The following is a 24,739-nucleotide window of genomic DNA, read 5'->3' as shown; positions in this document are numbered from 1 at the left end:
ATCTAATAAAATAAATGAAAACAACTAAATTAATTCACGACGTTTCGGGCGCAACACAAGCGTCCTTCGTCAGGTGCGGACAGCTTAGCGAAAGCGCAACCGCTTAAGTGTGGACACACTGTGTTGTTTGTGCACGACTGCCACCTCTTGATTACACTATGTAACACGATTTTTGTTCCTGGGTAGTGTTCTTTTCTAATTGCTTATGCCTCAAAAGTATAGAAAATGGCTATTTTTCCCCACAAACTTGCTTTTGTGACCAGGACTTTGTGTAAATGAATGATACAAATGCACAGGTTTTCTCATTGAAAATAGCTACATTTCAAAATACCACTGTCCTGGTCACAAAGGCAAAGTTTGTGGGGAATAATAGCCATTTTATGTACTTTTGGGGGCATATGCAATTGGAAAATAACACTACCCAGGAATTTTTTTTGTTACAGTGTTACATGTGTATCGAGAGTTCAATGTTCATATGCCATTTAAACTTGGTGTAGGAATGTTTTGTTATTGTTTTCCCTGCCTTTACCTTGTCTTGCTACATCGGATTTGCACAATTGTTTAATGATTTATTTTCAGTTACTTTTTTTCTCTCTTTTACACTCCCATCGTTTTTGTGCATTGTTTGCTGTTTGTAACTCGCTGACCCTCCGACTGGACACCTGCTTCAAAAAGAGCTTCATGGCTCATCGGATTCCTCCTCCACTCTAAATACAGATTCTGAACTTGAGGGCGCCCCTCCACCCCCCTTTACCCGCCCCTTCATCCCCCTCCACCCGCCCCTTCATCCCCCTCCACCCGCCCCTTCACCCCCTTTCACCCGCCCCTCCACCCCCCCTCCACCCGCCCCTCCACCCCCCTCCACCCCCCCTCCACCCGCCCCTTCACCCCCCTCCACCCGCCCCTTCACCCCCCTCCACCCGCCCCTCCACCCCCTCCACCCGCCCCTCCACTCCCCCTCCACCCGCCCCTTCACCCCCCTCCACCCGCCCCTCCACCCCCTCCACCCGCCCCTCCACTTCCCCTCCACCCGCCCCTTCACCCCCCTCCACCCGCCCCTCCACCCCTTCCACCCGCCCCTTCACCCCACTCCGCCCCATCGCCTCCACCCCCCGTCACGAGTTTATAATCGACCAATCTGGCGGCCATCTTGCTACGGGAGAACCTTTGGCTGAGTCAACGGAACCCCACCCCCCCTCACGATGACGTCACGCCACTCAGCACTCCCAACGTGTCCCGCCCTCCCTTTCCCCCTACGCAACATGGCCGCTTGATGTCTTCGCAATCCCGGCCGCTTGAAACTCCACTCCACGTGGACCGCACACACGTGTGCGTGTGTACCGTTTGCCGGCCTTCATAGGTGCTCGCTAACAGCACTTGCCCCCAACAGGTCTGTTAAAGGTCTATACGGGGGATCTTTGTACCGTTACCGGCCTTCATAGGCGCTCGCTAACAGCACTTGCCCCCAACAGGTCTATCCAAAGTCGTCGGCAGGCCCTGATGGCGGGGACGGTCGTGCCTGCAGAGGTGCTCGTGTGTGCCGGTGCGGACGAGTCGGCGCCCGGCGGCGGAGGCTGCGGGGCGTGGGACGCGCGATCGGGCGCCTCGCTCGCCTCGTACCGCGGCGGCGGAGCTGCGGCGCGGACTCTGTGCCTCGCGGGGGGACGTCACTTGCTGGGCGCGCAACGCGGCAAGAGCTACGTGAACGCGTGGGACGCGGGGCGCAAGGTGCGTGTGCGTGCCCAACCTTCTCGCCGTGCCCGCCACCTATCTCGTCTTCTTCTCTTATAAATAACGATATAATTTATGCGCTGTGCCGTTGAAGTTCTTTCGCATCGTACGTAGTCAACCGTGCTTCATCGGAGTATTCGGGGGAAGGATAACAAACTATTCAACTCGGTGACTTAAAAGTGCGTAGATGCTGTAGCTGCCGAAGATCGGAAGGAAGAGCGTTCCAGACGGCTGCCGCAGAATAGTCGGTGACAATAATAATCATCAGTGACATACAGTACTTGTATAGCGCATGGCTATCACGGTCCCGTTATGTTTCACAGACGGGGTATCGTCTGCCAGCGCAAATCATTTTAAATGTATTGCGTGCACAGTGTATTCGCTCACTCTCGAAGAGAGAGAGCTCTGGTTGTACTTGTTGAATCGGCTCCGTGTCTGTGGTCGATTTCTCGCTACGCCTCCCTCCTTCCCCCTTTACACAAAGCAGCAGGAGCAGCTGCAGCAGAAGCTCGTGTGCCCGGGCCCCGTGTCGTGCCTCGCCGCCTCCCCGGACGGGCTGCACCTGGTGGCCGGCATTGCGCAGACGCTCTACCTGTGGGAGGTGAGCCGCTACCCCTGCCTGGGCCGGCTGGGTTCGAGCCCTGTACCGGTGTGTTCTATAACGCGGTGGTAGTTGCGTTCCTGAAGAACACGTGCTATGGAAAATTTGCGTTATAATATACAATATATAGTATAGGGGTATAGCACGGTCAACGATAGTGCTTGAGGTGCGTACGCAGGAGAAACAAAGACTGAGGCGCATGGGTAGCATCCAGAAGGATCCAGTAGCATCCCGCCTTGTGCGATGCAACACCAAGGCAGCTGTACTTCCGATTATTCCTACTCGCGCGACGTAGTTTCATTCACTTAATTGCTTTATATCTATTTCGCAAGGATAATGATTTGCATGTACGGGGCCCTTACTTAAATTAATTAAGCGATAACAAGTAAACCCGTAAAAACAAAGTTTTTCACTATAAATCCTTTATATGCGTGGCGGTTAGAGTCTTCTCGTCCTCTGGCTTGAGATGGCTGCCACCTATGGGTCAGATGATTGTCTGCCAGTATTAAGCAATTGGTAATTAAATATTTAATTTGTTTTCCCTAAACAGTGTAAAATTTTGGAAAAATTTTTTCACGAAAATTAATTGTCACACACAACGAGTCTGTGTGGAAAATGTCAGCTCGATTGGATCACGGCAAGTGGGTTAAAAAACGAGCGAAAGATTTGCACGGTCCTAAGCAAGCAAGTGAACTTAATATAAAGGATTTAAAAATATATTCGCCTGTGGAGGACGCGGGGATCGATCCCGCGACCTTTGGCATGGGAAGCGAGGGCGCTACCAACTGCGCTACTCTGCCACGGCCTGTGGAGGGGTTACGCTCGGGGCTCCCACACTGTGACGTTCAGCCAAAGCCATGAATGAGTTGTATTTGAATAAATGTAAAAGAATTTTTTTTTTGCCTAAAAAGTGTAAAAAAATTTAAAAAAAATTTCACGAACATTAATTGTCTCGCACAACGAGTCTGTGGAAAATGTCAGCTCGATTGAAATCACGGGAAGTGGGTTAAAAAACGAGCGAAAGATTTGCACGGTCCTAAGCAAGCAAGCAAGCACGCAAGCAAGCAAGCGAACTTAATATAAAGGATTTAAAAAGTGCCTTGAATCTCACCTCGACTGTTCTAGTGAACTACTATGGTGTAGCCAGGAGAACCCCCATTGGCAGCTATCTCAGTGCAGCACAAGGTGAACGCAGCAGCGGCCTGTAAGTGGGAATTAGTCTGCCAATAGGGGGCGATGTTGCGCTGTGGCTTTTCTCAATTTAGTATTTCGGTGACCATGATGGTAATGCCATTGGTTGTGACAAAAATTCTGGCGTTAGTGGTGATGATGACGTTGGTGACGCCATCGGTGATGGTGATGCCATTAGAGGTGATGAAGATGCCGGCCAATTAATAACGTCGGTGGGGTAAATTGCGGATCTTCCCACATTCTTAGGTGGCGTGGAATGGGACCATTGATATGAACCGAGCGAGATGAGTTTGATAATTGATTCTTTACCCTTCTATCTGGCAACAAAACTGACACCTTTTTACAAGGAGTCATGTTTGAATAGACCGCAATACCTGCAGTCATAATACAAACAAAAGAACATAACTCTGATAATGTGCACTGTCCTTGAAGTTGATTGGTCCACACCTGAGACAGCTTTCCTTAGAGTGTGGACCAATCAACTTCAAGGACAGTGCACATTATCAGAGTTATGTTCTTTTGTTTGTATTATGACTGCAGGTATTGCGGTCTATTCAAACATGACTCCTTGTAAAAGGTGTCAGTTTTGTTGCCAGATAGAAGGGTAAAGAACCAATTATCATATTTTTACTGGCAAATGAGGTTCCCATAGTCGAGATGAGTTTCTTTCATGGCTAACCACAGTTGCAAGGGATAACCGGTACCGGCCCTGCCTCTCTCCAAGATCGATTCGGCTTTAAATGAGTTCCCCGGTGTGTCAAAAACATTGGCACTGGGGGGGGACACAATGGCAGCCTGGCATGGTCCTGGACACACCACCTCCTTTTGCGCGATAGGGGGCCATCCATCGTTTATTTTAACTCGCATGCACATAGCGACAGAGCCACACCTAGCTAGAGGACTGTTCATAGTTTGTTTATTAAACGTGTTGCCTCCAACTTATAGTGTGTGCGCCTCCGTGTATGTTACACACTACACTGGCGTCAGAAGTCATTAATCTTTGATTGTTTTTGCGTGGATTAAATATTGGCCGTTCTATAGAATTCGGGGGGGTGGGGGGGGTGCGTCAAGCGCACGTACGCAGGTGGGGGGGGGGGTGTAAAAAGTACGCGTGCGTACAGGGAGGGGTGGGGAGGGGTCAAGTTTTGGCAGATTTTTGCGTACGTACTAAATGGATGGCCCCTAGGTGCTCGCTAACAGCACTTTTACCCAACAGCCTGTGTAACTATGATTCCAAAGGGGGGGGGTCTTGTGTGTTTACTTGCTTTTGTAGATGGGCGGGGGCTCCCTGCTCGCCGTGCTGTCGCGCCACTACCAGGACGTGTCGTGCGTCTGCTTCTCTGACGACGGAAGCCACTTCGTGTCGGGGGGCAGAGACAATCTGGCGCTCGTGTGGAACGTGGGCAGGTGCGTGCACGTGTGTGTTCGTATGTATACGCGAGACAGCGGTTAGAGCAGTATGGGGACGCGCGGCTCTGAATGTCGGACCACAAGGGGTGAGGATTGTGAGGTGGATCTCGGGGGATCACAAGACTGGATCTGGTTAGAAAATGAAGAGGTCAGGAAGGAGGCAAGAAAATCCGAAAGAAAGTCGAATCGGATGGTTCGGACGTGTCGTAAGAAGGCATGGAAACCCCATGGGAAGAAGGAAGGTGATGAACACGGAGCCACCAGGGCGGAGATTGATGGACAGGCCTAACAAGAGGTGGATTTTAGTGGTGAGACCAGGACGTGAAGGACTGGAGTGGACAGGGATGTGATGAGCCAGGACAGGAATGAGCAAAGGAGGACCAGGAAGGCAGAACCCACATGAATGGGAATAACATCATGGAGAAATGAATAATTTATTATCGCATTGACGACGTCGTAGTTGTGTTTGCGGTGTGCAGTGTGGTGCAGGCAGGCAGTGCGGAGCCGCGCCACGTGTGGTCCCAGCACACGCTGCCCATCACAGACTTGCAGTGTGGCGCCGGGGGGCCGCTGGCCCGCATTGCCACCGCCTCTCTCGACCAGACCGTCAAGGTAACCGCTCCGGAGCTCCCACGGCAACCACTGTCACGGCAACCACTGTCACGGCAACCACTGTCACGGCAACCACTGTCACGGCAACCACTGTCACGGCAAACCACTGCAACGGCGGCCGTGTAGACACGATTGAGTGGTACTAATGTGGCGGCGAAGTGAGCGGTGGTAATGATGTCGGTGGTGGTAAAGGAAGTGGTGAGGTGAGCGGTGGTGGTGATGTAGGTGGTGGTAGTGGTGGTGATGGAGTTGTGGTGATGTGAGCGGTGGTAGCGATGGAGGCAGTCAAGGCATTGGCAGTGGTGGTGTTGATGGTGATGCGAGTAATGGGGTTCGTGTTGATAGTGGTGGTAATAGTGTTATTGGAGCTGAACGTGATGTAAGTGATGGTGGTGATGGTGTCACTCGAAATGACGCTGATGAGAATGATGATGGTTGTGGTAGTGATGGTATTGATGGCGGTAAAGGGTGATGGCGGATGTATCGACACTACTGAGATACCGTCGTGCTCGGTGCAGGTTGTGGTGGTAGTACAGTTGCTGTTGGCAGTGCTGCCTGTGATAAGTGTAATTGTTAAGAATGCCAGTAGTGTTAATGTAAGTTTCTGGTGTTGATGGTGGTTGTGTATCTTGCTGATGATGGTGCTGGATGTGCTAATGTGAGTTGCTGGTGCTTCTGTCCCAGCTGTGGGAGCTGGCGTCAGGCCGCCTGCTGCTGTCGGTGCTGCTTTCCGTGGGGCTCACGGCGCTAGCGCTCGACCCGGCTGAGTACCACGTGTTCTGCGGTGGCGTGGACGGTGCCATCTACCGCATCAGCCTCTACAACACGGTCTGTGGAGCTGTGACTACCACCGCCACTAGCACCACATCCGGCACTAACATCACCGCCACCATTGCCCCCACCACCACCGCCGCCGCCATGCTCATCATCACCATCAACACTGCTGTGCCAGCGCACAGTGCCATGGCAATGGCAACCACTGCCACCGTCTTCATCACCATCGCTACTGCCACCATTGCAACCGACACCATGATTACCACCGCTGCCACTATAATCAGGACCGCCACAACCACGATTACAAACACCATTACTGCCGCCACCACCACCACTTTCAACTGCACCACCGCCATCTTCACTGCCGTCAGCTTCACCACTGCTGTGTTGCTGTTGACGACGGCGACGATGGTGATGACGGCGATGGTGATGACGCGATGGTGATGTTTTGCGTAGAACCACGAGCGGACTCTGCGGGTGAACGAGGACGATGAGGAGGCGGTGTTTCGAGGACACACGTACGTATCTCTCAAGGATTATGCCGCGAGGGATCGTGGGCACCCACGATTCTGCTGTGAGATGCGAGTTTGATTCCGCTCTGTGCGACAGCCACTGGCTGCTGCTGACTTAATTCATACTCCGCGCCCCGTATGTTTGTCTGTGTGCATGTGGGGATTGGCACAATGGGTGGCACAGGTGGTGCATCTGCCAGTCATCCGAGTCGGTCAACCCCATGGCAGCTGGATCGGTCCCATAACCTACTGTCGGCAAGCCTTTGACACTTCACGTAGACTCAAAGTGCACCTGGCCTGCCACAGGTGCCTTGGTGACATCACCGTCACTTATTGGCGAATGGCGGAAATTAGTATTGGGGTAATGGTAGTGTAGCGGTTAGCGTAGGGCTCTATGACCTCGGTTTAATTTCCACTCATGACCAACAACAATGACGACGGATATCTGAACCGGTCCTGGGCCTCTCTGAGGTTGAATCGGCCTCAAATGAGTACCTGGTGCGATGTGTAAACATCAGCAATGGGGTGACAAAAGTGGCTGGGTACAGTGCTGGCCAATCACTCCCTCGTGTGTCGTTCTGGCCTTCACCATAGGTGCTCGCTAATAGCACTTGCCCCAAAATTTTGTTAAACGCTATACAGGTGTTCTTTATCTTTGTGTGCAGCGGTGAGGTGCGCTGTCTGTGCGTCACCATGGACGGTTCCCTGCTGGTGTCGGGCTCCCAGGACCACAAGGTGTGCGTGTGGGACGTGGCGAGCCGACAGTGCCTCCGCACTATTACCATGAAGGGTACGCCTACACCAACCACCAACAGCCGCTATCCTCAAATAAGTGGTGATGACGTCACCATCACCGCCGCTCGCACGCACTCGCTTTTATCCAGTCGGTCTCTCGCTCGATCGGTGCTCCTTGGCACTTTCTCACCAGAGGTCGCAACCGGGTACCCGATACCCGTACCCTACCCGATACCCGGCTACCCGTACCCGGCCGGGTACAGGTACGGGTACCCATTTGCGACCCTGGTGCGGCCGGGTACGGGTAAGGAATCAAAACCTGTTTGCGACCTCTGTTTCTCGCTCACACCCTCTCTACTCTCGCTCACTGTCAAGTCCACGTGTATTTGTTTAACGAGGTGAGACCTCAGGAGACCAGGATAAACTAGTTTACGACATTTTGATGGAATCGTGATTTAGGGACATTTGTGAAGCGATAGAATTGCAAGTCTTGATTTGAAGCTTCCGTGACTGCAGGAATCCATACTCTTTGGTTCTTTCGGTAAAGTCACGTAGGTAGAAAAATAATAATAGATCACGACGTTTCTATCGCAACACAAGCAACCATCATCAGGTGTGAAACAAACACAGCAGGAGGACTGCTGACGTAAATCAGCAGTGTTTGTGGTTATCACTGACACCCACACTCTCTCACCCCTCTTCACCCTCACTTGATTTCACCCTTGCCCGCCCTCTCAACCCGCTCACTCCCTCACCCCTCCCCCTTGCTTGCTCGCACCCTCTCGCACACACTCACCTCTGCACCCGCTCTACCCTCGCTTGCTCGTTCTCATTCCCGCCTCCACTCTCGCTCACTTCAGCTAACGCCCACTCGCCTCTTGTCCGTCGGCGCTTTCCTCTGCTCTCGCCCCTCTCTGTGTTCACTCTCTCGCTACCTTCGCCATCGCTGCCTTCCGCAGGCCCAGTAACCAATGCGCTGCTCGTGCCGCCGCTGCCGGGCCTCGTGGACAGCGAGCCGAGGCCGGCGCTCACCCTGCCTCGGCTGGCGCGGCATCTGGCGGGTGCCAGCGATGACGGTGCTGGGGAGAGCGGCGCCGTAACCGTGAGGTCGGCGAGGTCGCGACACATGGTGAGGTCACATGGGGCGGGGAGGGGGGGGGCGAGGGACGGCGGATTGGATGGAAGGGCGACGTTCAGTGGAAAGATGGATCGGTTTATCGATTAAAATCAATTCTTACGCTACACAAAACGTGCGTCTGACCGTGCGTGTAAGAATGTTTTATTATTCATGTCAATCGCGCAACTGATGTTCCTTGACAGGTCATTGGAGGCAAAAGTAATTCTATAAACGATACAAATGAGATGACATACAAGAGATTCTTGAATAGGATGATTCTGAATCGAGCTGATTTAATGGGATCGGTGAGGAGGTTCAATCATTAGAGACCCCGAGTTCCTCGACTTCCGGCCACAGCCTGGGCCCGCGCTGTGGCGACAGCGCGAGTCTGCAAGGGTTCTGCCTTCTGAAGCCAAATCCTCTTCACGATCTCCCTCGCCTTACGAGTGACGGCCCCGTCGACGCGGCAGGTTTTTGTGCGGGTGTCTTTAAAACGCTGCGTTTGTCCGTCAGGGAGCGCAGGAACGCACGCTGCTGCAGGAACTTAGCGAGCTGCGCGATGCCATGCAACATGGAATCGAGACGGTAGAGACGACTTTCTGTTACCCCCTCTCCCATTGCTGCCCTGTTCCCGCTGCCCCCCTCCACTGATGCCCCCTTCCTGCGGCCACCTCACACTGCTGCTACTGGACATATAGCTCATCGGATTCCTCCAGTATAAATCAATATTCTGATTCTGCCACCCTTCATACTGCTCCCTTCCACTGTTTGCCCCCCCCCCCACCCCCCTGCTTCTGCTGCCTCTTGTCTGCTACTGCCACCTTCCTGTTGTCCCGTACTACTGCTGCAACCCCTTCTGTCCCCCTTCCTGCTACCCCATTTCTACTGTTGCCCCCCACTCCTGCTGTGGCCCTCCCCCCGCTGCGGCTCCCCTATTGCAGCCACCCCCACCTCTTCTTGCTGCCAGCACCCTCGTGTATTCTACATGGTATGTTCATATATGTATTTTGTATTTGTGTCATGTACATGGTGTGTGTATAATTAACATGGTGTGTGTGTGATGTACGTGGTGTGTGTGATGTACATGGGTGTGTGATGTACGTGGTGTGTGCCATTTACACCAAGAGTCTGTTAAAGGCGACGTGGGGGATCTTTGTCTTGTGTGTGTGTGTGGTGTTGAACGCGGTTGTGCTATGTGGGATGCAGGATGGGCTGACAGATCCCGAGGGTCGGCGCCTTCTCGCCTCGGAGCTGCAGGAGGAGGTGCACCGCCTGCGCGCAGCCAACACCGACCTCTACAAATTCGCCAGCACCCAACTCCACCCAGTCTGACAGTGCAGCAACCAGTGCCTGCCGGCCTCCTCCCACCCATCCACAATGCCTCGCGTGCTCCACCCCGTAACCACGCCGGCCTGGTTGCGGCCGTCGGTCCTTCAATCGCTTTTCTTTTTTTACGTGGAACTGTGACGGCTTTGCATCGGGGGCTCATTGTCACAGCCGTGTCCCCATGCGGCTCTGCCGCCGCTCGGAGCTGTGGGAACGAGCGCCTCTCTCGTGCTACGCGCAAGGCCTCTGTGAGGAAGGCGATGAAGTGAGGGACCGAGGTGAACTGTGAATCTCCCTGCGCGATTGCAAAGTGTGGAGGTGTCATTTGTTTTTGAGCAGCATTTGCACATCGCCGGGACTCGATTTTCTCAAAGCGTTTTTTTAAATCGTTTCCATTCTTAAGAGTTCTGTAAGTGTCTGTTTGCACCATATGCCGAGGATTTCAAAATTAAAGCCTGGAAGCTGCTGTGGTTCTGTGTTTGTCAATCGGGAGGGTTCGGCCCTGGTGGTTAGTTGGGCCCGAGTAAGGCAGGGCTCGCCCTGGTGAAGGCGCCAGCATATAGCCACATTGGGAGTGGGGACGTTGGCCCTGGCCCCCCAACTCCCGGCCTAAGAAATCGTGGCACAGTGTCGTGAAGAATCAACTCTTTAAGAGATGCGATGACATATTTTCCTCGATTCCGATAACGTGGCAATCATTGCCCCCTAATCCAAACTTCTAAAACAGTGCAGGCCTTGAAAAACCACACGTGTAAAAAAAACAAAAGCACTCGGCCTTTGTGAATTATGCAAAAACCAGCAGCAGTTCCTGAAGAAGTCCGCACCTCCGATTAGCACGGTTGGCTATGTACGGTGCGAAAGAAGTTCGACATACAAGTCCATTGTGGTATGCTTGTGTTGGGTCACCAAGATAAATTTGATTGTGACTGACAGGCAGCAACCGCAGTTCTAGACAGGCACCTGGAGAGTTTACAATGTCACCCTCTTGTCTTGCCCATGGGGTATGGGGAACCCATCACTTTCTGGGAGGTTCACCCAGGCAGGACACGAGGGTCAGCTGGCAGTGCCTTCCCTCTTTCTCAGCCCCGTTCACTTTTACATAGCCACTAAGACAAAGATCCCCCGTCTAGCCTGAACAAACTGTTGGGGCAAGTGCTGTTAGCGAGAAGCACCTTTGAAGGCAGGTACGGGGCAAGAGGGCGTGGGTGGCTAAACACCACGCCTGGCTGCCTTTGTCTTTTTAGTGGCGATGCTTACTATACACCGCACCAGGTACTCATTTTAGGCTGAGTCGACCTAGGGGAGGAGGCCCAGGACCGGTTCAGATCATCGTCACAGGTGTTGGCGGCGAGTGGGAATCGAACTCGGGTCCGACGGGTTCTTAGTTCTTTGTTTGTGATTCACACCGACGACTTTGGCTGACCGCCTGATGATTCTGGTTGTAATTACTGGCGAAAGGTCGAATTGTAAATGCTGAAGTGGGTTTATTCTCCAACACACAACCGGTGTGTGCTGAACTAGTAATGAATGGACACGTTTGTTTACGTAACAGACCTTAATAAATTGGTTGTGGGGGGGGGTTTCACGACACATTTATGCGATATAATCCAAAAAAAGCTATTATGGATACTTTGCATGAGGTCTTTTTTTGTAATTCCAGGACTTTTAATTATCTGCAGTTCAAACCACTCGGTCAAAATGTCATCAATCTAACCCTAGGCAAAATAAAATTTAAAAAATGTATTTTAATTTTACTTGGAATTTGACGCGCGCACCAAATAGAGCGTAAATAAAAATACACATTTAAAGAAACCGTGATTAAGTTGTCTTTTAAATGCACAAAAGTTCGTCAGTGACACTGTGTGTGGCCTTTAAAGGAAGATACGAGTTGCTACGTTATTTGTGCGGGCCAAAGCAGAATAATAACATTCTACTGGTAGGAACCCACTGGTTCCACCAGCCCACAGGGGATTATTGTGTCCGTCCGTCCATCCGTCGTGCAGGAAGGGGCTGGGTGGGGAGGAGAGAGTGGGGAGGGGCTGGGTGGGGAGGGTGGGGAGGGGCTGGGTGGGGAGGGTGGGGAGGGGCTGGGTGGGGAGGGAGGGGCTGGGTGGGGAGGGTGGGAAGGGGCTGGGTGAGGAGGGGCTGGTCACCCCGTGGTGCCCTTATAAAACTCAACGTTTAACCTACTCACGCCGGCTTGTGCCCGCCCTCACAGTCGGGCATATTTGCGGAATACACCACGCCGCCGTTGACCCTGGCCATTGACCGAGTAACCCAACGTTCCTACCAGCTCCCTCCGCAGGAATGTGTTTAATTGCCATAATTTTATTAAAGTTATCAGACCCCTGAGTAAGGTGGCGTTAATGTGCCTGTTGAACTTCTTTCGCACCGTACGTAGCTAATCGCATTACCCCGATAGGTAATACATCCTATTTTCCCCCATTTAAAGCCATGGTGTTACACAAGCGAACGCGTCGAGTTGCTTTGTTATTTGTGCGCGCCAATGAAGAATAATACAATTTAAATTTTTCATTAAAAATGTTGACTTTTAAGTTTCATTATCTGAACCCTGAGTAAGATGGCCGTACGTGTGTATCACTTCTTTTGCACCGTACGTTGCCTTAGCATTAACCCCGATGCGTAATCCATCGTATTTTTCCCACTTTTAAACCCACCGTGTTTCACAAGCGTCTAGTTGCTTTGTGGTTTGTGGGCGCCAACGCAGAATAATAACATTTTAAATTGCAATAAAAAATGTTTTGACTTTAAAAGTTATCTGACCCCCGAGTAAGATGGCGCCGATCGCAGCACAGCGATGACGTCATCAGAATTCGTACGTTACAAATCGTAGTTCGCATGCGCTACGGATAAGGGACATTTCCCGAAACGTCGCCTATTATATGTATATATATATCTTGTACTGTCTCTCTTTGAAAGGCCACGCGTGTTACTGCCGAACGTGTTTACGTGGTTTGTTTGTTAGTTGTTGCTGCTGTTGACGTTTGTGCGTCTTGCGTATGTGAACTACGGAATTGGAGTGCGCGCGGCGGCCTCCGTAGGCGCGAAAGGCAGCGACATGGCGAGCGGCCCGTCACAAGGTGAGGGGGAAACATCATCAACAACAACGTCAACAACAACAACGTCAACATCATCATCACCATCATCATTACCATCATCTTCACCATCATAATCATCATCATCCACAGCATCATCATCAACATTACCATCATCATCAACATCGTCACCATCATAATCATCACCATCATCACCATCATAATCATCACCATCATCAACAACATCAGCATCATCATTACCATCATCATCATCATCAACAACATCAACATCATCATTACCATCATCATCAACAACATTACCATCATCAACAACATCAACATCATCACCATCAACATTACCATCAATAATATCATTACCATCATTACCATCATCAACATCATAATCATCAACATCATAATCATCATCAACAACAACATCATCATCATCACCATCAACAACAACAACAACATCACCATCAACATCATCACCATGATCAATATCATCACCATGGCAGTGTGGAGTTTGTGTGATCTCCCCCTGTTCTACAGAGTGAGTGAGTGGAGTTTGTGTGATCTCCTGGTCTACAGAGTGAGTGAGTGGAGTTTGTGTGATCTCCCCCTGTTCTACAGAGTGAGTGAGTGGAGTTTGTGTGATCTCCCCCTGTTCTACAGAGTGAGTGGAGTTTGTGTGATCTCCCCCTGTTCTACAGAGTGAGTGAGTGGAGTTTGTGTGATCTCCCCCTGTTCTACAGAGTGAGTGGAGTTGGTGTGATCTCCCCCTGTTCTACAGAGTGAGTGAGTGGAGTTTGTGTGATCTCCCCTTGTTCTACAGAGTGAGTGAATAGAGTTTGTGTGATCTTCCCCTATTCTACAGAGCGAGTGAGTGGAGTTTGTGTGATCTCCCCCCTGTTATACAGAGCGAGTGAGTGGAGTTTGTGTGATCTCCCCCTGTTCTACAGAGTGAGTGAGTGGAGTTTGTATGATCTCCCCCTGTTCTACAGAGTGAGTGAGTGGAGTTTGTATGATCTCCCCCTGTTCTACAGAGTGAGTGAGTGGAGTTTCTGTGATCTGGTCTACAGAGTGAGTGAGTGGGATTTGTGTGATCTCCCCTTGTTCTACAGAGTGAGTGAGTGGAGTTTGTGTGATCTCCCCCTGTTCTACAGAGTGAGTGGAGTTTGTGTGATCTCCTCCTGGTCTACAGAGTGAGTGAGTGGAGTTTGTGTGATCTCCCCTTGTTCTACAGAGTGAGTGAATGGAGTTTGTGTGATCTTCCCCTATTCTACAGAGCGAGTGAGTGGAGTTTGTGTGATCTCCCCCCTGTTATACAGAGCGAGTGAGTGGAGTTTGTGTGATCTCCCCCTGTTCTACAGAGTGAGTGAGTGGAGTTTGTATGATCTCCCCCTGTTCTACAGAGTGAGTGAGTGGAGTTTGTATGATCTCCCCCTGTTCTACAGAGGGAGTGAGTGGGAGTTTGTGTGATCTCCTCCTGTTCTACAGAGTGAGTGAGGAGTTTGTGTGATCTCCCCCTGTTCTACAGAGTGAGTGAGTGAGGAGTTTGTGTGATCTCCCCCTGTTCTACAGAGTGAGTGAGTGGAGTTTGTATGATCTCCCCCTGTTCTACAGAGTGAGAGAGTGGAGTTTGTGTGATCTCCCCTTGTTCTACAGAGTGAGTGAGTGGAGTTTGTGTGATCCCCCCCTGTTCTACAGAGTGAGTGAGTGGAGTTTGTATGATCTGCCCCTGTTCTACAGAGTGAGTGGAGTTTGTGTGATCTCCCCCTGTTCTGCAGAGAGTGAATGTGTGAGTGGAGTTTGAATGTTCTCCCTCTGCTCTGCATGGGTTTCCTCCGGGTTCTCCGAATTCCTCCCATAGCTCAACCCACACACACACACAATGGAACTGGGATTGGCCAAACATTCGAATGCTGAAAAATTACGACTCATTTGGTATTAACACAGCAGCAACATCGTCCCCGACAGAGGAAACTTTGTAGGACCCTCTTGAAAAAAGTCTTGAGTGAGGCCTTCTTCGGCAAAACAAGTGGAAGTAAATAAATTAAGCCACTTCACTAACTTCACCACCACCATCAACACCAAATTCACCACAATAATAATAAAACTATAAATCTATAAACAATTTAGTATTTTACCAGGTAAGGCCCACTGGGCTGCTCTATAGCTCGTTTCAGAAGCGACCTGGCCACAAATGACAGCTCCACAAAGTTGCTTATCATCACGTGGAAATTTAGAGCAACCACATACTCTAAAATGCGTGACGTTGATTCTCAATGTGGAGGGGAAAACCGGGAGGACCCGGGGAAAAATCCATGCGGCCGCAGCGAGAACATGCAAACTCCAAATATACAACAGGCGTCAGGGTAGGGATTGAACCCACGACCTCCTGTTCACCAGGCAAGGTAGTTAACAACTCGCCACTGCATAAACCTCATTAACATCAGTATCGACAATATCACTGTCGAAAACATCGTTAACAAATTCACCCATATCAATAATATTAGCAGCAGCGTTACCATCAGGGCTGCTGTACGTGTGTGGACACGTGTGCTCCAGACGTGCAGAATAAAAACCGCGCGGCCATCCTGGCGGAGCTGAACAAGGAGAAGAAGAAGCTGATGTCACAGACGCCAGCGAGCAGGTGGCAGTGCCAACTGCACCACCACACATCACCACACACCACCACCACACACCAACACCACCACCACACACCCTACACACCATCACCACACACCACCACCACACACCACCACCACCACACACCACCACCACCACACACCACCACCACACACCACCACCACCACACACCACCACACACCACCACCACACACCACCACACACACCACACACCACCACACACCACAACCACACACACCACACACACCACCACACACACCACCACCACACACCACACACACCACCACCACCATACACCACCACACACCACCACCACACACACCACAACCAGACACACCACACACCACCACCACACCACCACCACACACCACCACACACCACCACACACCACCACCACACACACCACCACACACACCACCACAGTGCTTGTAGTTTCGGGGTGGTGATGAGCCTGTGTGTGTGTGCGCGTGTGTAGCCACTGGGGAGACAAAGGCGGCCGAGCGTGGTGCTGACCAACCATCCCCTCGTGTGTCGTTACGGCCTTCACAGGTGCTCGCTAACAGCACTTGCTCCTACAATCTGTTGAGGCTATAGGGGGGATATTTGTATTTGTCTTTGTAGTTTCACGTTGGCGCGTCCCGTCGCCAAGGAGATGCGGGAGCACGCGGAGCTACAGCACACGGCACAGCAGCAGAAAGCAGCACTGCAGGTGCAGCCACAGCTGACACGCTGCCACAGCTGACACGGCCACACCTGACCCACTGCCACACCTGACCCACTGCCACAGGTGACACTGCCACAGGTGACACGCTGCCACAGCTGACACGCTGCCACAGCCGACACGGCCACACCTGACACGGCCACACCTGACCCACTGCCACACCTGACCCACTGCCACAGGTGACACTGCCACAGGTGACACGCTGCCACAGCTGACACGCTGCCACAGCCGACACGGCCACACCTGACACGGCCACACCTGACCCACTGCCACAACTGACCCACTGCCACAGGTGACACGCCACAGGTGACACGCTGCCACAGGTGACACGCTGCCACAGGTGACACGCTGCCACAGCTGACACGCTGCCACAGCCGACACGGCCACACCTGACACGGCCACACCTGACCCACTGCCACACCTGACCCACTGCCACAGGTGACACTGCCACAGGTGACACGCTGCCACAGGTGACACGCTGCCACAGGTGACACGCTGCCACAGCTGACACGCTGCCACAGGTGACACGCTGCCACAGGTGACACGCTGCCACAGGTGACACGCTGCCACAGCTGACACGGCCACAGGTGACACGCTGCCACAGGTGACACTGCCACAGGTGACACGCTGCCACAGGTGACACGCTGCCACAGGTGACACGCTGCCACAGCTGACACGCTGCCACAGCTGACACGGCCACACCTGACACGGCCACACCTGACCCACTGCCACACCTGACCCACTGCCATAGGTGACACTGCCACAGGTGACACGCTGCCACAGCTGACACGCTGCCACAGCCGACACGGCCACACCTGACACGGCCACACCTGACCCACTGCCACAACTGACCCACTGCCACAGGTGACACTGCCACAGGTGACACGCCACAGGTGACACGCTGCCACAGGTGACACGCTGCCACAGCTGACACGCTGCCACAGCCGACACGGCCACACCTGACACGGCCACACCTGACCCACTGCCACACCTGACCCACTGCCACAGGTGACACTGCCACAGGTGACACGCTGCCACAGGTGACACGCTGCCACAGGTGACACGCTGCCACAGGTGACACGCTGCCACAGGTGACACGCTGCCACAGGTGACACGCTGCCACAGGTGACACGCTGCCACAGCTGACACGGCCACAGGTGACACGCTGCCACAGGTGACACGCTGCCACAGGTGACACGCTGCCACAGGTGACACGCTGCCACAGGTGACACGCTGCCACAGCTGACACGATGCCACAGCCGACACGGCCACACCTGACACGGCCACACCTGACCCACTGCCACACCTGACCCACTGCCACAGGTGACACTGCCACAGGTGACACGCTGCCACAGGTGACACGCTGCCACAGGTGACACGCTGCCACAGCTGACACGCTGCCACAGGTGACACGCTGCCACAGGCGACACGCTGCCACAGGCGACACGCTGCCACAGGTGACACGCTGCCACAGGTGACACGCTGCCACAGGTGACACGCTGCCACCGGTGACACGCTGCCACAGGTGACACGCTGCCACAGGTGACACGCTGCCACAGGTGACACGCTGCCACAGCTGACACGCTGCCACAGGCGACACGCTGCCACAGGCGACACGCTGCCACAGGCGACACGCTGCCACAGGTGACACGCTGCCACAGCTGACACGCTGCCACAGGTGACACGCTGCCACAGGTGACACGCTGCCACAGGTGACACGCTGCCACAGGTGACACGCTGCCACAGCTGACCCACTGCCACAGGTGACACGCTGCCACAGGCGACACGCTGCCACAGGCGACACGCTGCCACAGCTGACGTGCTGCCACAGGTGACACGCTGCCACAGGCGACACGCTGCCACAGGTGACACGCTGCCACAGGTGACACGCTGCCACAGCTGACACACTGCCACAGCCGACACGGCCACACCTGACACGGCCACACCTGACCCACTGCCACACCTGACCCACTGCCACAGGTGACACTGCCACAGGTGACACGCTGCCACAGGTGACACGCTGCCACAGGTGACACGCTGCCACAGCTGACACGCTGCCACAGGTGACACGCTGCCACAGGTGACACGCTGCCACAGGTGACACGCTGCCACAGGTGACACGCTGCCACAGGTGACACGCTGCCACAGGTGACACGCACGCTGCCACAGGTGACACGCTGCCACAGGTGACACGCTGCCACAGGTGACACGCTGCCACAGGCGACACGCTGCCACAGGCGACACGCTGCCACAGGTGACACGCTGCCACAGGTGACACGCTGCCACAGCTGACACGCTGCCACAGGTGACACGCTGCCACAGGTGACACGCTGCCACAGGTGACACGCTGCCACAGGTGACACGCTGCCACAGGTGACACGCTGCCACAGCTGACCCGCTGCCACAGGTGACACGCTGCCACAGGCGACACGCTGCCACAGGCGACACTCTGCCACAGCTGACGTGCTGCCACAGGTGACACGCTGCCACAGGTGACACGCTGCCACAGGTGACACGCTGCCACAGGTGACACGCTGCCACAGGTGACACGCTGCCACAGCTGACACGCTGCCACAGGCGACACGCTGCCACAGGCGACACGCTGCCACAGCTGACGTGCTGCCACAGGTGACACGCTGCCACAGGTGACACGCTGCCACAGGTGACACACTGCCACAGGTGACACGGCCACACCTGACCCACTGCCACAGGTGACACGCTGCCACAGGTGACACGCTGCCACAGGTGACACGCTGCCACAGGTGACACGCTGCCACAGGTGACACGCTGCCACAGGCGACACGCTGCCACAGCTGACGTGCTGCCACAGGTGACACGCTGCCACAGGTGACACGCTGCCACAGGTGACACGCTGCCACAGGTGACACGCTGCCACAGGTGACACGCTGCCACAGGTGACACACTGCCACAGGTGACACGGCCACACCTGACCCACTGCCACAGGTGACACTGCCACAGGTGACACGCTGCCACAGGTGACACGCTGCCACAGGTGACACGCTGCCACAGGTGACACGCTGCCACAGGTGACACTCGCATTTCAACTTTGCAAATTGCTTTCGTTTAACCAGGCGACAACTCAAAAGAGACCAGCTTAAGTCTCTCATTTGCAAGCGTCATCTGGGGGCATTCGTCTGGTGCCAGTAGGGGGCGATGATTGGTAGTGTGTGTGTGTTTCATCCCAATTTAGTAATTTTCGTATTTGGCGAATGACATTGCGGGATTTTTCACGTCCCCTGTGAGTGAAACACGTCGTGTTATTGTTAGTATCATAGTTGTGGATATCGCACACGGCACGATGAGTCAGGGCAGGTACTGGTTGTGAACCGCGAGGCTCTGAAACGTGCTTTTGGAGGAGTTTGAATCAGCGCACTGGATGTCTGTGAAAAAGAGTTTCATAGCTCGTCGGATTCCCCCAGTATAAATAAATATTCTCATTGTGAAATGGCCATCGACCGAGCGCCGCTGATTTTTATTCGTAATGCCAAACACGTGAGAAAATACCCCAAATAGGCCGTTTGATTTGAAAAGAAATAAACGTCAAGTGGTTTTTGATTCGGTGTTTTAAATGTTTTTAATTTAAATATTTAGGGTGGGCACAGCCCCAATGGCCCATACAGACCAGACGCCACTGCCTAACACAGTCACAGCGCATACATCTAGAGCTAGCACATCTACAGCTGACACATCTACAGCTGACACAGCTAGTGACACAGTCACAGCTCATACATCTACAGCTGACACAGCTACAGCTGACACGGCTAGTGACACAGCTAGTGACACAGTTACAGCTGACACAGCTACAGCTGACACATCTACAGCTGACACGATAGTGACACAGCTAGTGACACAGCTACAGCTGGCACAGCTAGTGACACAGCTACAGCTGACACAGCTAGTGACACAGCTAGTAGCACAGCTAGTGACACAGTCACAGCTCGTACATCTACAGCTACCACAGCTACAGCTGCCAAGGCCTCAGCAAAGACTCCGCCACAGCTGACACAGCTAGTGACACAGCCACAGCCGACACGGCTATCGACTCGGCTACATCTATTGCTGCAATAGATGTCTACCTGCTTGTGCATACGTGCGTATTCATGTGCACGTGTGTCTTATATGCTGCGTTTATGTGTATACTCGTGTGTACAGCATTTTCAATTCCCACTCACAGCCAACACCGAGGTCGACTCTGACTCAACATGAGTACCTGGTGCGGTGTGTAGTAAACATCGCCACTCGGGAGGCAAAGGCGGCCGGGCGTGGTGCTGGCCACCCCACCCCCTCGTGTGCCGTGCCGGCCTTCATAGGTGCTTAGATGCTACTCGCTAACAGCACTTGCCCCAACAGTCTGTTAAGGCTATACGGGGGGATCTTTGTCTTTGTTTTTGCAGCACGCGCATGCACATTCCTTCGGATTCTTCATCACGCAGGACTCTGCCTTCGGGAACCTCATTCTGCCCGTGCTGCCTCGTCTGGAGCCCGAATAGCACCCCCCTGCTCGCCTCCTCCTCGCATCCTACAACCCACTAGCCCCGCCATCCCTGATCCTACCAGCCCAGTAACAGAAACAACAGCCTCCGTTCGCCCCCAAGTTACTGTGACGTCGCCGCGGTTCTCGTGCCGGGGCTAGGTGCACTTGGAGGCTGCGTGAAGTGTCGGAAGCCTCGCTGGCAGGAGGTCACGGGACAGACCCAGGTGGTTATGTTGGGTTGGCTGGCTGAGACGACTCGCCCACCCACGCAGGCGCGCACTCTTCAAGGTGGCACAATGAGCACGTGCGTTTGTGTGACTCGTGTGAGGCCGGGACATGAGGACATGGGGAGGGGGGTGCGGGAAAACATGGGGACACAGGAGAGACGGCAGCAGGATGGGCGGTGCAGTGACACGGCAAGACGTGCTAGCTGGGGACAAGGGGACATGAGACTTTTGGGAGGCATTGGAGACACGGAGGTGTGCGATAAATTGGGACGGGGCAGATAGGTGGGAGACACAGGGACGTGCTGCAAGACAAATGGAGACAGGGGAGACAGGTGATTGACATCGGATTGAAAGCTGGAAGAACCCGGTGAGCTTGAATCTCGTTTTCACAGGTGTCCAGCCCAGGCTGGGGTCGGCTTTTGCAGAAAATTACAGAGATAAATGAAACAACCGCATGCAAACTCGTATGCAACGTCGAACAAAACATCAGTGTATAGAAAGAAAGAACATGAGCAATAGTTAAAACTCTCCAAAGAAAGGATCAATTACATTTGAAAATTCACAGTTGTCGTAGCTGAAAGTCACAGTTGCAGATGTGGGTGTAATTGGCATCGAGTGTGAGTTTAAGAGCAAAGATGAGACGGGGTTTGAGAGGCAGGTGGGAGACACTGAGGGTCATGTCCTGTCAATTCTGCGGAGGCGTGGATGGAGTTGTCTTCTTCTGTCTGGCTTTCGATGTATGAACTTCTTTCGCACCGCACGTAACCGAACCGTGCTAATCAGAGGCGCGGGGGAAGGACAACAAAACTAAACACATAAAGCAGTTCTAAAGAAATGAGTTTTCAAAGTTGAGACTCCTCACTTCCGATGACACCAATGTCGATGTGATGTCATGAGGGTACATAATACAGCCGGTGTATTCAGCATTGTGGGGGGAGCGGTCGTGCAGTGGTTAGCGCGCTGTGCAACAAACACGGCGACCCGAGTTCGATTCCCGCTCACGGTCAAAGCCAGTGACGATTATCTGAACCGGTCCTCAAATGAGTACCTGATGCGATGTGTAAAACATCACCACTTGGGAGACAAAGGTGCCCGGGCGTGGTGTTGACTACCGACCCCCTCGTGTGCTGTGCCGGCCTTCATAGGTGCTGCTCGCTAACAGCACTTGCCCCAACAGTCTGTAAAGGCTACACGGGGGATCTTTGTGCTAAGGATGGTCCATAAAACAACACGCGCTGCGGTCTGCTTCGTGGTGAAAGTCAAGATCCTGTGACGTCGTTCGACAAGGAGCGGGCCACGTGTGCCCCTGTTGCGGTCTAAATTTGCCAAATTTAGAAAAAAGCACGAAAATTATCGCCCCTCCTCACCCCCCTTCTGATGAGAAATCGATCGGGAACCACCTGAAAAAAAATATTTGGAAAATAAATGCTTCTCCGCTGTTTTACACCGGGAAAAGCCTCGCCCAGTCTCAAGTTGTTCAAGAGCGTCCTATGAGGCTGGCATTCGCACGAAACTGATTTGTATCTGAAGGTTTCATTTGTAAAATAAATGTGCAAAATCCCACTTTTTGTAAATGATCTATGTGCTGTAAAGAAGGGACATTGCCCGGAACGTCAGCTATTTGTTTTTCCTTTTCGGGTCACAGTCTTGACCAGGGTGTTGCGTGTTTATCTGTTCTTGTGCACCACTGCCAACGCAGCAGCAGCAGTGGTTGCGAGATGTTAACTTCCTCGCTTGCTGCTGAATATTTGGAGTCTGCGTGTCTCTCTCTCCCTGTGGTGAGATGTTAACTACCTCGCCTGGTGTACAGGAGGTTGTGGGTTCAGTCCCGACCCTGACGCCTGCTGCTGTATATCTGGAGTTTGCGGTGTCTCTCTCCGTGGTCGCGTGGATTCTTCGGGTACTGCAGTGTTTCTCTCCACATTTAGAATCAACGTCACGCGTTTACACGAGTATTTGGCTGCTGCTAGAAATGTCCACGTGATGATAGGCCACTTCGTTGAGCTACCACCTGTGATAGCCAGAGTCGCTTCTAAAAAAAGCGCTACGTAGCTCAGTTGGGCTCTTACCTGGTAAAATAAAAAATAGTTCTCCAAGAAAACACCATTGATCTCTGCCCAGTGAGGTCATCGTGGAATGACGTCAATGCGTTGATAATGTCAACGCTTAGTGACGTCACACCGGTGACCGATATTTTTTTGGGGGGGGGGGGGGCTGTGATGAGGGGCCCCGAACCCTGCATGGTCGGGTGGGGGGGGCCGTCACGTGAATGGTCGCCAAGCCGCACGGCCCCGGAACGGGCATAGAAACTCCATTAGTATGTGAGAGCGCCCCTATAGGGCCCCGGAACATGAATGACACTACCAGAGGGCCCCTAAAAGGGGGAAGTCCCATTTGCGCCCCCCCCTCTCCCGAGCAGTCGCTTATTCATTCCACAGTCGGCTCGCTCACCGGCGGTCAGTCACCTCCGTATCACTCTTCCATCGCCACTACGACCATGGGGTGAATGTTCCTCGTGAGCTTCCCTCCCATTCTTCTCTCGCACTGCTCCTCCGCTCTCGAATTCCCTCCCAACATCTTGGTCCCCCCCCCAAACCCCTGCCAAAAGCTCTGACCATCGTTGCGCAGTTCAAGAAACGCGTTCACTCTCGTCCATGACTACTTTAGGGGTGCCGTTCGTTGCCGGTGGTCTCTTCGTGGTTTTTTTTTTACCTTTGGGCCCCATGCTAAGCAACTGCAGAAAAACAACGTGTGGTCCCTCTTCTCACACTCCCTCTCCATTGCCTCTCTCTCCCCTCTCTCTCGCTCGCTCTCCCCCTTCTGCCTCTCTCTTCTCCCATCTCCCTCTCCCCCTCTCCCCATCTCCCCCTCTCCCCATCTCTCCCTCTCCCCCGCCTCCCTTCCTCGCTTCTCCCGCCCCTCAGGCTTGGGGCGCGGTTTTCACTCAATCTGCGTCTCCTGCTCCAGATCCCCTCGACACCCGGTCCCCCCACCCCCCACCCCCCCAAGGGGACCCCTCCCAACAGGTCCCTCTCTGTCTGCCGGGGAGCCCTCATTCACACAGGGACCCCCTTCACGCCAACCCTAGGTTCACACACACACACACGCGCGCGCGCGCGTGTATAAAATACACAAGTGCCATACACATTCACACACACAGATTTACACACACACACCCACAGAGTACAATACACAGACGTAACTATACACGTAAATCACCACGTAATTAGACACGGTGCCACGCACTCGCCTAAATCACATGCATACCAACATACAAACAGGAGCACACAAATACGTACACACGCACAGTCTCACACCACGCTCGAGCACCATGGGTTACGCCCGTTCCCGCCTTGAACGGGAGTCATCAGCATCCATCGGCAGCAACATCTTCGACAGCGGCAGGAACGAGCAAACATCACCACCACCATCATCATCGTCATCAGCATCACCGTAAACATCTGCATCGTTCAGCATCGGCATTATCATCAACACCATCATCATCATCATGGTGGTCTTCACCAACAGCATCTGTAGCACTATCATAAAACATCACCGACATCACCACCACCACCACGACCA

General features: G+C 53.3%; 2 protein-coding genes across 3 annotated transcripts; both read left to right on the top strand.

Annotated features, from left to right (window-relative positions):
- The first annotated feature begins 1,270 nt into the window (after positions 1–1,270).
- WDR18 (WD repeat domain 18) lies at positions 1,271–10,469 on the top strand. 2 transcript variants are annotated; one of them, XM_078878986.1, is made up of 11 exons: positions 1,271–1,390; positions 1,473–1,728; positions 2,219–2,332; positions 4,797–4,930; positions 5,413–5,545; positions 6,230–6,373; positions 6,776–6,837; positions 7,497–7,621; positions 8,526–8,695; positions 9,197–9,268; positions 9,890–10,469. In XM_078878986.1, exons 2-11 carry the CDS (start codon positions 1,501–1,503, stop codon positions 10,013–10,015), a joined length of 1,308 nt encoding a protein of 435 aa, XP_078735112.1. In that variant the 5' UTR covers positions 1,271–1,390; positions 1,473–1,500; the 3' UTR covers positions 10,016–10,469. The 2 variants fall into 2 exon arrangements, with proteins under 2 accessions (XP_078735112.1, XP_078735103.1); XM_078878977.1 differs by lacking the exon at positions 1,271–1,390 and having other exon boundaries at positions 1,415–1,728.
- A 2,410-nt stretch (positions 10,470–12,879) lies between these two features.
- On the top strand, positions 12,880–22,720 carry INIP (INTS3 and NABP interacting protein). The gene is made up of 4 exons (XM_078883899.1): positions 12,880–13,110; positions 15,634–15,718; positions 16,336–16,423; positions 20,851–22,720. Exons 1-4 carry the CDS (start codon positions 13,089–13,091, stop codon positions 20,944–20,946), a joined length of 291 nt encoding a protein of 96 aa, XP_078740025.1. The 5' UTR covers positions 12,880–13,088; the 3' UTR covers positions 20,947–22,720.
- Positions 22,721–24,739: the final 2,019 nt, after the last annotated feature.

The sequence above is a fragment of the Lampetra fluviatilis genome, chromosome 3, assembly GCF_964198595.1.
Source record: "Lampetra fluviatilis chromosome 3, kcLamFluv1.1, whole genome shotgun sequence".
Lineage (NCBI taxonomy): Eukaryota > Metazoa > Chordata > Hyperoartia > Petromyzontiformes > Petromyzontidae > Lampetra > Lampetra fluviatilis.
The sequence above is the reverse complement of the archived record's forward strand: the minus strand, read 5'-3'. Positions and strand labels throughout refer to the sequence as shown.

Coding starts and splice junctions, on each gene's coding strand:
- WDR18 (XM_078878986.1), top strand. CDS start 1,501: ATGGCGGGGACGGTCGTGCCTGCAGAGGTGCTCGTGTGTGCCGGTGCG. Junction 4,931..5,412: donor CTCGTGTGGAACGTGGGCAG/GTGCGTGCACGT, acceptor TGCGGTGTGCAG/TGTGGTGCAGGCAGGCAGTG. Junction 7,622..8,525: donor CCGCACTATTACCATGAAGG/GTACGCCTACAC, acceptor TGCCTTCCGCAG/GCCCAGTAACCAATGCGCTG.
- INIP (XM_078883899.1), top strand. CDS start 13,089: ATGGCGAGCGGCCCGTCACAAG. Junction 13,111..15,633: donor GGCGAGCGGCCCGTCACAAG/GTGAGGGGGAAA, acceptor CGTGTGCTCCAG/ACGTGCAGAATAAAAACCGC. Junction 16,424..20,850: donor AGCAGAAAGCAGCACTGCAG/GTGCAGCCACAG, acceptor TTGTTTTTGCAG/CACGCGCATGCACATTCCTT.